Raw genomic sequence first — 12,667 nt, forward strand, 5'->3', positions numbered from 1 at the left:
GACACCTGGCTGAGTTTTTTCTGCCACCGTGTCCGTCAGTTGGCCATCTTGACTAACTTAAGGTCAGGCTTTTTGTTATTATGATGCAAGGATACCTCATTAAGAGCCAAACTATCGCTTTATATTACAGCAGCCGTCGGTGTTAACATGGTCCAGTTGGAGTCTCTGTGGAAGCAGTGAACACCAAGTGGAGGCTAAAAGGTGTCTTTCCACCACATAACCTTAGCAGTCAGAGGAATTTTGGGTAAAATCCCTTTTACAAGGTCAAACCTTTATCAAAGGCCTCAGAATTAACCATATGGTTAATTGAAAAATGAACAGATATTTGCATACAACACACTGAGTGGAGGCTGGCAGAGGAGCAGGCTCTGGCTTTCTCTGCTCTGTGGAGGTGGCAATGCTGTTTGGGGGGGGCACGTCCTCATTAAGCAGAAAAGCGTCATTTTCTGAAGTTCAGAGGCGACGCACGCAACACACACAAACACACACTCTCTCTGCATGTGCACACACAATCGTTGGGACAGAATAAAAAATATAACCGAAAGCTAAATAACTAAAGAAACTGTGCTGTGTGTTTAGCATGAACTTTCTCTGCTCATCAATAATACATATGATGATATATTGCCGATGAAACGTCTAATGAAGGGGGATGGGGGACAGGGGAGGAGAGACAAAGTTTTTGCTGACGTATAGCTATTTATTTATTTATTTTTTATGGATTTAAAAGCTGAGACCTTGCACACACAGCACCGTGCAGGAATGCTAATGTCCCTGGCATTTTTGAAAATGCTGTTATCTTCATGGCACCGCACATTAGCTAGAGATATGGTTTCCTTGGCACTAATTTACCCCTTTACAGCAGACGCTGGGGGTTAGAGTCAAAACTTAATGAAACCTCTAATTTCACCAAAAGTTCATTCCCTTTATGGAAATTAAAGCCTGTTAATTAGAGATTACAACCTGTTTCATGAATTGCAAATGCCAAGTCAGGATGTGGAAACAGACGTTAGGAAACTGTGACAATGCTACAAGTAAAACTTTCTTCCGGCAGACAGGAATTATCTTGACTGAAGTGAGAACTACAGAGCTTGATGCTCAAATCTACATTACTCCAGATCAAATGAAAAAAATAACAAGCAGAGATGTGAATTTGATTATCTACAGCCTCGCTCTCTTTTTTTCAATCATGACCCACGATGTTTTTAACAGCACTCTGGCTGCTAGGGAATAAGCCTTCTGGTATTAGACCAATTTCCACAGGAGGAATCCATCTTCTGCAGTTGCTGACTGTCACACTTGTTTTCCCAACATAAACATCGACCTCGGGCTGTATATGTTATTCTCTTCAGTACATCATTTAACTCTTAACAATGCCTATGTACTGTACTCCGCTCCCTCTACAGCTCTCTGTCATTTGCTGTATGAGGAATACCATATTCATACTCCATGCTTCCTCTCCTTTTTGCCTCCTGCGTCCATCACAGGCCTCTTCTTGGTCCTGTCATTGGCTGTCACCTGTGATACGGGCCTTCACAACAGACGGCGCGTAAGTTCATCCCGCGCATCGTGTGGTAAATGAGCATCGCCTCCCTGGTTCTATCTTTTGAATTCTTCTGGATTTCCTTCCTCCTCCTGCACACACACACACACAAACTCATGCACATCTGCGTGTGCACACACACACACGGTTCCTTCTCCTCTCCTTGTTGCTGTAGATCCCTGCTCTGACAGGTGCTGGGAGGGATTTCAGACTCCTGACACAGCGGCAACTCAAAAAATCAGTGAGTGTGTTTGAGTATGTGCTCATAATACAGAGGGAAAGATGAATGAGTGAGACTGAGATAGACAGATAGAAAGATAGACGGATAGATATGCAGATAGATAAAGAGAGGGAGGGAGGGAGAGAGAGAGGAAAGAAGAGAGTAAATGTTTGCTGTATCTAAACAAAGCAGGTGTTGCAGGTCAGATCTTTACCTCCAGGCAGACTCTAATAAAGTCACTTCTCATAAATATGTTACACTGAGCCAAACAATTTCTCTCATTTGGCACTAGTAGGATAAAAAAGAGCACACATGGGTTTTCTCTCGTTATATTTACAATTGTTGTGGCGGCCTTTCACAATTTGTTGCTGCTGCTGAATACCATTCCCTGTAATAAATGTGCGTAGGTAGTTTTTTAAGTTTCTGATGATGCATTTGCAGATTCTGCTTTTTTTGCTGGTTTTACAGCAATGCCTCCAAACTGCTTGTCCTGATACAGTACACATGAGCACCAGAAAAAAAGATACTCTACTTCCTGACACCATTAATATTCTCCATTCAATCTCCCTCTCCTCTACATACAAATGCCTCCATTCCCCTTCCTCCTCTTGTATCCCCACTTACACTCTGCCTTAAAGCTCTGTACCGCCTTAAAATCCATCTTTTTTTTATTCTTTAATTTTTTTTTTTTTTTACACACTTTCTTATCCCAATCTTACTTTCTCTGTGATGCTATTTTTTTTTTTTTTTTTTCTGCTGGAACTTTTTCTACCACTTTCTCTTCCTCTTTCTCCTGGGAAGTGGCACAGAATTCCTTTAAGTGCTGCAAAAGCAAGTCTATTTATCATAACCTATCTATCTGTCTCTGACTGCACATATACTTTATGGCATACTGAATGGCATAGTTAAAGCCACAAACACAGGCCGTAGTGCAAAAAGTAAAAGCTTCTCTCTCATGTGTACTTACACAATGAAATAGAAAGACAAGTGCAAGTACAGTAAATGAAAGGATTTTTAAATAATGATACAACACGTGTGATCCACACTTTTAATAGCAACAGAGCAATAAATTAAAAGGGAGGTAGATGGGCGGCGGTGCCCACTCTCCTCCCACGCTCGGCAATGCAGGTGAGCGGAGCAGTCTTTGGGGACTTCCCATTGACTCCACACAAGGTGAAAACAGAGCGGCAACAGAAGGCTGAGGAAAAACACTTCAAACAGCACGACATAAAGACAGGGAGGGCTGCTGCTCCGCGAGGCGAAAAAGCAACGAACGCAGACATGACGAAAGAAAAACTGACCGAAAGAGACAGAAAGGCCCGACGGTGGGAGACAGGATCATTACCCTGCTTTCACCTGCGATCAGTGGAAGAAGCATGTATGCACAGGCACACACTCACATAACCCAAACAATGAGACATGAAAACACCTTAAATGCCACCTGATAACAATCAGAGAGACTCACACATACACACAGTGAGAGAGCACAGTAGGACATTGATATTCTTCACACCCACACACAGCATGGTGAAGATCTGGGCTCATCTCTGCGTGTCTCCCAGTTTTACACACTATGCTGCTCTAGAAACAGTCCCATACAGCAATGCACTCGCTGTTACCACAAGAAAATATTATGCAAGCCATTGTCTGACACATACTGAACACAAAGTACATGTCACGGTCAGAAATGTGACTTTAGCGCCATTACAGTTATGGCAGCACCACACACACGCACATACGCTCGCACACACATACACACACAGATTTGCTGCTGTAAATAGCCCAGAGCTACCAAAAAGCTGCTGGACCAACTAAATAAACACCACTGCAGCAGATATCACAGCCTCAGGATAATTTGCAGTTTTAACAGGGATAGCAACGCAAATGTGGCTTCTGACCCAGATAAACATTCCTCTATAATCTGGTAAGAGTAAGACATTCAAAATTTAGCAATAACAAGCTGGGTGCCACCCTTTCTCATCCCCGGCTGGAACACATGCAAGTAACAGACTGTTTCTCTAACCAACTGATCGAAAAAGAACGAGCAGGGGGGAAACGAGGGGAAAGGAACACCCCGTTCGCCCCACCCCCGCATTGACGGAGGATGCCAGTCGTGCATGATCTGTCCCGTATTGTCCATATAAATCAATGGGTGAAAACGCCAGAAAGCAAAAGAAAAAAATAAATGCATGTACGAGTAGGGAGACGTGATTATGCATATGCTCTAGCTCATGTATTAACCATAACTGAATTTACACATCAAGGCGGCAAATGAATTCGGAATGGATTTTTGATGCAGACCAACACGAGACCTGATTAAATGATGAGGCTGAAGATGTGGAAACATGGATGGAAAGACATGAATGTGACTTTTTATGACGTATTCGGGGATTTAGCCAGAGAGAGCATGTAATTGTAATAGCGGCCTCTTTCAAACATGAACAGTGCAGTCAGTCCAACCACTGTGCCCATTTGCTCCTAATAAAATCAGGGGCGGAATCGAAGCTGTCAGCTGGCTTCTCGTTCTCTCTCTTTTATTATTTTTTTAATGAGTTCTATTCAAATTTACTTGGAGAGTTAGCCAAACTACAAAATCAATCTACATATCATTTTGATGATAAAACATTTTGTGAGTATAGCATGGTTTTTTTGCCAGTTTCACACCAGTTGAGCAGTGACTAACAGCTTACTGTACAGGGCACTTAAACTCCCAGTTATACATGAAATACATCACATTAATACTTAAAGAGCTCAATCGAGATCATTCAGAGCTGAGCTGCAGCTTCTTTTATCAGTTAAAGAAATCTACGTGAGCTCAGCAGATAAAAGGCCAGACGATATCTGATATCTTCAAATGGGACTTGCCTGCAATAATGAAGAAGTAATTTTAGGTATCCCAGCAGGAGTTCTCTAAATGTGAACTGCTGCTAATTGGTCTTGTTTTCTAAATATAGACCAACTTTGAAGCTGTTTGGAAGTAAAAGTCACATATTTAAGTCTTGATCAAGCGTGTTTCACCTTATTTTTAAACTGTATCACTTGACAATTTGTAAAAAGAAAATCTAATTTCTTCAGTGTGGACATATATATATATATATTTTATTAATTTTTTTTTAGAAATAACTGTATGCATAACTATCACCATATTGTTTCTTGACCCCATTGGACTGAGCAGTGGAGCAGTCGACTTCATGGACCTCCCCGAAAATCCTTTTTCAAACACTGTGTAATGGGTTTGTGTGCACAGGACAAACTGTAGAGTTGCATACCCTCTCCAAAAAGGCATTTTACTCCATTTTTCCGTGTCGTTACCTCACCAGGCAGACTATTTTAATAAGTAAAAATCTGAGCGGCACAGTCCTTGAGCTGCCTCACAAGAATATAACTTCCTTTTTTTTCTCCCCCCGGTAGGTAGCTTCCCATCCAATCCACTTACATCACACTTTCAAGCTCTAAAGACTTTGCTATCATATTTGTAATAGAACAGTTTCGCTTGAATATGTACTGATTTAAATATTCCCTCTAACAATATGAGAAGGACACATTAAGACACTGAAGGTGGTGAGTGCTGCTTCTGCTGAGGGGTCAAATTACTTTCAGCCATTCTGGATGCACCGAACACCAGAGAGAGATTTCAATTTTCCTCAAATATTCTCATTACAGACACGACAGTTGCCAAGGGTCTCAGACCTTCATATAATTACATCTTCAATAGGAAAAATCTCAATTATAACAGAATACCTAATTATTACGCAGCTTGTATTTGAAATTGCCCTTGCATGAAAGGAAAACTGGAACCGTGTCATCCACTAAGCTGTGAGGACACTTTCCACTTCTCGTAGCACCGCTGTTGTTAAGCACCCGAGAGCATTAGAAGGAAGACCTGTCACGGCTCGGGACCTGAAGGGAATGAACAAAGAACAAGATATGACAGAGCACAAACCTGTGTCCTCACTTGCTGCCTTTTTCATGAAGGGCCACTGATAACTCTGAGGACGCCGGTTGGTGCAAAATACCACCTCAATTGCAGCACCTCAGAGGAGGCCTTCTGCTTCAATAACAAAACAAATTATTTTGAGCAACTGCTGCGCCTGCCATATCGTTTTCCAGGCCATGTAGCATAACAAGCCCCATTTCCAGAATAATCAAACTCCAGCCAGTGACCATCCACCTATCAACAGCTTTGATCTTTTTCCTACATGGCAACCATTTCCATCATCGCAGCAATGTAATTTCCCAGTGGGTAACTGGCGCTGCAGTGCAGACTCCCAGTGCAATGTGCTGTGGAGCCACCATTCAGAAGTTGGAAAGTTCTCTTTGTAGAAAGAATTTGCATTCAAATCATTAAGTCTGAAATTGGTTCTACATGTCTGGGATCAGAACTATCTCCTCTGGGTTCCCACTGCCAGTTAAGTGCAGATTTTATAACCTTGGCGCGCAAGAAATGCAAATATTAAATAAATTTTGATGGCGTATGGAGGGGCCTAGCTATGTTTTTTTCTTTGGACTCCTCCGATGAAAGCGGTGCTCTGCCTCACCTGGGGAAACTCTTAGAGGAATCCCGTAGCACCCTCCCATCAGAGCTCATGAACAGGTTATAATGGTCCACCAAATCGGCCAACACCTCATAATAATGAAGCAGAGAAGGCTTTGGGTGCTTTGGAGCTCCAGGGGAAGCGGAGAAGTTAAAGACCAATAAACATCAAGATGGGAGAATTTATTGTGACAGAGCTATAGTCAAAGTTTTCACTATTTCCCACAGTTCATAACCGTAAAATTTCAGGTCGATGAGTCTCCCCTCCAGAGGTTTTAATCTATATACCCACTTACCTTTTAATTGAACCCATGTTCAGTGCACTGTAGAAGCTGATAAGGGTTCATTGAGACAGCCCAGAATGAACACTACTTTCTTTAGGTTGTGCAGTTGTTTTTACAGAAGTCTGACTGGAAGTGAGGAGAAATTTTAATGAACATACCTTAATACCTTAAACACAATAAATCTTCAGCAAACATTCGATGTTTTTTGAGTAGGTTAGTTTTCAAATGTTACTATATGCAGATGAGCAAGGAGGAAAAAGAAAACAAGCATGTACTGAATACGAGTTGATTTGGGAACTATCCCATCTCATTTGCACCTGGTGGTTCATAGCATTTCAATTTTTTGCATTCTTTTTTTCCCCCCCCTTTCCTTTTGTCTTTCACGGGGAAAATTTATATTTCATTAAGGTCTCAGACATATTCGAATACCTGAGGTTTTATTTCAGCCAGCTTTGCCAATTCCTTGCTTGGTGTGGACATAGTTAAAGCTATGGACCATGAACACCACAGCAGTGACTGACAATCCCGTAATAATCAATTCTCAAGCACGCTGTTCAAGGTAATACCTGACCCGAGCTCCCTGAGCTGAGCTACTGACACCTCATGGCAGTTTACTGATACCGTGAAATCAAATTAAAAATGCATTTGGACATTGATCACCTGATGCACCCAGATTGATTACTGCTCAGAAAGCAGCCTTGTTGTGTTTTTGTTCAGCCGGTGTCCATTCACCTTCCCATGCCGTATAAATTTATTGATCTGCACACCCACTCTTGGATCCATATGAACCATTAAATATTCTTTCAGTGTTTCTCAGTCCATTTATGCAACTCATAGCAGATTTCAATGAGCTAAAAATGGACAGCACACCACTTAGCTGACCTGTAAATTTTTTGACAACACTGCAGATCTTCAGCATAATGAAGCCAGGTGATGATGTCAAGTGCACTGACTCTGCTCACCAAACATCCACATTTCTAAGATTAAAAAATATATACAGTAGTCTGTCCAAAAACAACATATAATAACTGGTGAGCGAAACACTTGAGAACAAATTTCATTCTCAAAACGTATAAAAGATCAATTTACCATTTCAATCACCGTTATTCACAGATTCTTATTTAACACAACTGCGAACAGGGAAAGAAAACTACAAGCTATCTAAAGCTGTTTGAGGCACTTGTGTGTTGAAATAAATGTGAAAGAACAAATTGAATACCGGTGAATACGATGCATTTGTATGCAGAGTTGTGGAGACAGCCTAGAAATGAAGCCGCAGGCGGGCGGACACGCATATAATCAGGAAGCAAATACGGTTGTCTGCTGCATGCTCGGTGTGCACCGTGTTGCCCAGGGTGGAGGGGGCAGGTGAATGGCAGGTGCTATTGTCTCGGAGCAGTAGTCCATACAAATGGCCGAGCCTATGTCCACGTTAGCACGGATCAACTCCTGTGCACATTGTCTCCTCAGAAAACAGCAGCTACAGCACATTTGGCCAAATAACCCAACTTCCATATCCAGTAAAACCCACACTCTCCTCCAACCTTCCTAGCTTTTGGCAAGCTCAGTCAATCTCTCACATTTTTTTCCACCACACCTGCATCTTCTCCTTCCATCTCTTACCTACAGCTATATTTATCAGCTTTTCTATCCTTTTCTTTCCCTTCATCAGTTTTCTGATTTCTCTTTCCTCATAACTCACTCGCCTTTTTCATCCTCTGCAGCAGCTAAATATGTAGAAACTTCCCCGGTGTGTTCAATCCGGCGCTTTCCTCCACTCCGTGGGGAACAACCTCCAATTCTAGCTGGGACTGCACACACCCACACCAAGCCATTTGTCAAGGTGATAATTTATTTTGTAGCACTAGATATGGGGATTCGTGTGGTCTCAGGGCCTGTGAGACATCATTTTACACCCAAATCAAGGTCACATTATTCAGAGCTGCATCTGACGAAAGATCAGGCATAAACAGAGGAAGACTTTCATCTCCCTAAGAAGGAAAGGGAATGGCGATGTATGTGAGAGATGTGACACATTTTTAAACTCAATATCCTGTTATTCGTTCCCGTGTGGGTACAAAGGTTTTTTGTTTTTTTTTTTTCTGTGGTGTCCTGTGTGGTTATAAGAATTAGCAGAGACTCTGTGTAAAGCAGGGAAGGAGTGGTGGAGTGAAAGCCCAGCTATTGTTTTGATCATGCCAACATGGGGTGCCCAATTATGTAGATGTGGCCTGTCTAACCAGTAAGGCCAAACACCTAATGCGAATAGGGGGCAGGAGCATGGGACGTTGCTGGTGGGTAGGCGAGGCTACCGCAGTGCACCGCTGCTCCTGCGTGCTCTCAAGATGTTCCACATCTCCCCCCTCTAATTGGCAGATGGCCTCAGAAGCAAGATGATTTAATGGTCTGTGTGTGGGTTTTTCTTTTTTTCCCCCTCCTGCTTCAGTCAGCCATTAGCAGGGACATCTGTAACGAGTTGGCCAGGCACACTGCTGAGAGCGGAAGCTGAGAGCAACACTTTCTAATGGGGAGGTAGTGCGGTCATGACGGACTTGGGCAGTAATCAAAGCACTTTGGGCTATTTCTTTTAGGTAATGATAATTGAGACGACTGGTCTCAAATGGTCCGAGGCAGAGGAAGAGATCTACGATAAATTGTCTGATGTTGTTTACCTCAGAGAGTTAGCAAAAAAAGAAAAAAAATCAAACACAGCAGTATTCCCGGGTATCGACTGTGTGAGAATCCCCTTTTTCAAGACATTTCTAGCTGAGTGTTATCATAAAAAGCCTTTTTCATGGCTTTGGCACAAACAGCCTGGCTACCAAGTGATCCCATTTTTTGCAGCTGTGCCGTAACCATCTGCACTAAATGCTGCGCTCAGGGGTAAAACATTAAGGCCCAAGCTCAAGTTTGGACCTTAACGTGTTCGGGTTTTAGTTCTGTTGCTGCCTTCATTTCTTCCTGCTCCCTTTTGTGCTTGTCTTGATAACCAGATCTGGATGTGAGAAGGAGCTGCACCGTTGAACAAGTGAGGCCTTCAGATCGGTCTTTATGCATGTACATAGAGTGGTGGAGGAATGGCCTTGAGCCTAAGGCTTTTTAAAGCCTGATGGTCATCAGTATTCTTGCCATCGTCTCTGAGGATTAGTCTGCTACCTGCAAAATGGGTCAATTTTTGCATTATTTCAGAAATGTGTATCTCAGTGTTGAGCTTTTTGACACACAGCCATGCAGACCAATACCTGCTCTTTGTCTCTCTCTGTTTCCCGCCCGCCCTCGCTCCCTTTTTGACAAACTCTGTTTTCTGATTTCATGAATATGAATACATATTTGTCATTTTCACACATTAATGTCACATTTAAACCATAAAATGTGCTAACATGTAATGAATGACTGCGCAGCTCAATGAAGCCCATGCTGGGAAAATCATCTTAGCACAAAAAGACTAATTAAACCTGATAGATAGGACTAATATTGATTATGATATTCAAAAATCTTTCCACTTTTACAGCACTTAAATGCAACTTAATATACCCATTCACAATTCATGTCACACTGTTAAAGGAACTACACTCATACATCTAAAATAGTTTTTGAATGCGCCCATGCCACTCAAACAGTAACGTTAATGAGGAACTGACAATGCTGCAGTGCCACCTCGACTCTTTCCACCATGCCTATAGCAGTTTTCCTTTTGTTTTTGTTTTTTTGTTTGTTTGGTTTTTTTTAACAACAAACCCCTCAAATATTTGAAGTATCCCAGATCCACACACATTCAGATAACTTGCACACAATTTCTTATTCTGTTCATCTACTGGAGATATACTCTGAGCTGGGGGCTTGGGAGGTGAATGAGACACCAGGAGCAGATTGGGGGGGGGGTGGCAATGGAATGCAGAAAAAGGGGAATTGAGAGGGACAGGCCGACTGGTGAGACAGAGCAGAAAAATACGAGAAGGAAGAAAATAACCAAGTATGAGATAGAGAGGCGATAGGAGAGTCGTATCTGAGGTGAATACAAATGGACAGGGGGGGAAAACACAGATAGAGGAGGAGGAGAAGTGTGTGCGTGTGTGTGGTGGGGGGGTGCAAAGAGAGGAGGTTGTGTGAGGAGACGAGATAACAGAATGTGAGAAAGATGGATTCACTGTTGCTTAATGAGAAGACAAAGGCGGTAGGATCCACATTGATCTCTGCCCCACAGCAAGCCGGCTTTATAGCTCACAGGTAGAGTGGGAGAGATAGGACAGCCTGGGGAAGCTTACCTGAGGTAAGCAACCTTCCTGTTGTAGGAGGAATTGGACTCCAGTGATAGGCTCCGATGTGTGTGTGTGTGTGTGTGTGTGCGTGGCAAGAACACTTATTTATCGTGAGTGTACATACCCATGCAGATTTATGGAAGTTTAGAGCGGTGTGTATGAATTATGTATCCGTGCTGCATAGCAGTAGGCAGGATAATAGCCGACACAGACCTGACAGCAGCTAAACGAAAAGATGACTGCCTAAATGAGTCATTACTGTGAGGCAGTGGATGGACTAAACGTGAGATAGAAATCAAATATTTATATAGCAAGCACTCTATGCAAGGTGGGGAGCGGGAAGACTGTAGAGACAGTTTCCACCTGGACATGCATGTTACCAAATAATTGGAAGGTTTAGAGATGAGAAGAAGGAATAAATGAGTAAAACTCCTGTTTCCTAATAACTGTTGATTAGTTTTATCATGCGAAGCCTGAATTCCAAAACTGAAAAAAAAAAAAAAACCCTGCTTCATTCCTGGATGTTAACTGAGGCGTTTCATGCTGTAAAGGTCTGCAGAGGACAAGTTATTATCAGCTCAGGTGCGCATCAGCAGACGGCGACACAGGGAGTTTGTGTGTGAGCACGGAGCGGGCTGCGTTAGGACAGCAGACACTTACAGCAGGTTTGAGCTGTTCCAGTACACCGCATGCCGGTTGCTGGCTCTGGTCAGGTGCAAGTTTGTAAGCGCCAGCGTGATGAGGCTGAGAGAAAACGTTGCGAGAGCCATAATCCCTCCGGTGCCGGTCCAGCCCTGGTTCCCCCCTCTCTCTCTCTCTCTCTCTCTCTGCCTTCGGCTCCTTCCCTTTCTGTCCCAGGCGGTGGGTCGCTCACAACATCCCAGCGGCCAGAATAACGCCTTTTCAACTTCCCAGCCTCCTAAACGACGGGCTGATCTGCCTGGTTACGTGTTCTTCAACTCAAATCCCATTGCGTCCAGACGCATTTGGCCATCCGCGCCCGTGCCAAAATCTGTTGGGACTTCGTCCTCGCGCTGGATGCGCACTTTCAAGTCACTCCTTCTTTTGTTTGGCAAGTCTGCTGTCACCAGAAAAGAACAACACCCGGGTTGTTATTAATGACAAGACAAGACAGGCGGCCACACTGGCAGGTGACAGCCGAGGTCTGCGCGTTTTTGCTCTTTACGCAGCTTTAGAGTCGCATCCAAGACGCTGCATCTCCGCTCAGAGGTGTGTGTACCTGCCGCTCCTCTCATCAACATCACCATCACCACCACCACCATCATCATCACCATCATCACCAGCAGCAGCAGCAGCAGCAGCAGCAGCAGCAGGAGCCACACGCTGCGCACACAACGCTACAAACCCGCCCTCTGATGGCCGAGATGCGCTCACATGTCCATCTCCTGTGCTGCTCCGCCCCCTTAAAACATGAGGCTTCTCCCACTGTGGGCTTCAGTCACTTCATGCAAACGTGAACCAATTCATTAAAGAGGGACGTAAATATGGAATAATGATCTGGCTGCGGAGAGTTGATCCCTGGGGGGTTAGTTTTAGAAGTGATAAAATTGTAGGTTTAGTTCTGGTTGAAATTAAGATTTTCTAGTTTTAAGCTTTATTTGAGTCCGAGGTGACTGAGAGTTAGCAGAAGGTTTATTTCCAGGATATTAAATAAACTAAAAGATGATCCAAAATGCAGAACAGATCACGTTTTTTCCTTTACTTGAGGGTTTACTTTTAGATTAAACTAAATTCACTAACAGACTAAAATCCTCACTGAGTGAGATGATTAGTTATCAGATACTTAATCATTAAACTTAATTAATGAGC

At 43.1% G+C, this 12,667-nt stretch overlaps 1 protein-coding gene across 1 annotated transcript in view; it reads right to left on the reverse strand.

Moving 5' to 3' along the window:
* The window catches only part of efna3a (ephrin-A3a), a 54,375-nt gene extending 42,323 nt beyond the window's left edge, over positions 1 to 12,052 (reverse strand). The window contains exon 1 of the mRNA XM_029514676.1: positions 11,498 to 12,052. Within this exon, the coding sequence (XP_029370536.1) occupies positions 11,498 to 11,607 (110 nt within the window). The 5' untranslated portion in view covers positions 11,608 to 12,052. The remainder of the gene's footprint in view (positions 1 to 11,497) is intronic.
* Positions 12,053 to 12,667: the final 615 nt, after the last annotated feature.

The sequence above is a fragment of the Echeneis naucrates genome, chromosome 11, assembly GCF_900963305.1.
Source record: "Echeneis naucrates chromosome 11, fEcheNa1.1, whole genome shotgun sequence".
NCBI classification, from domain to species: Eukaryota; Metazoa; Chordata; class Actinopteri; order Carangiformes; family Echeneidae; genus Echeneis; species Echeneis naucrates.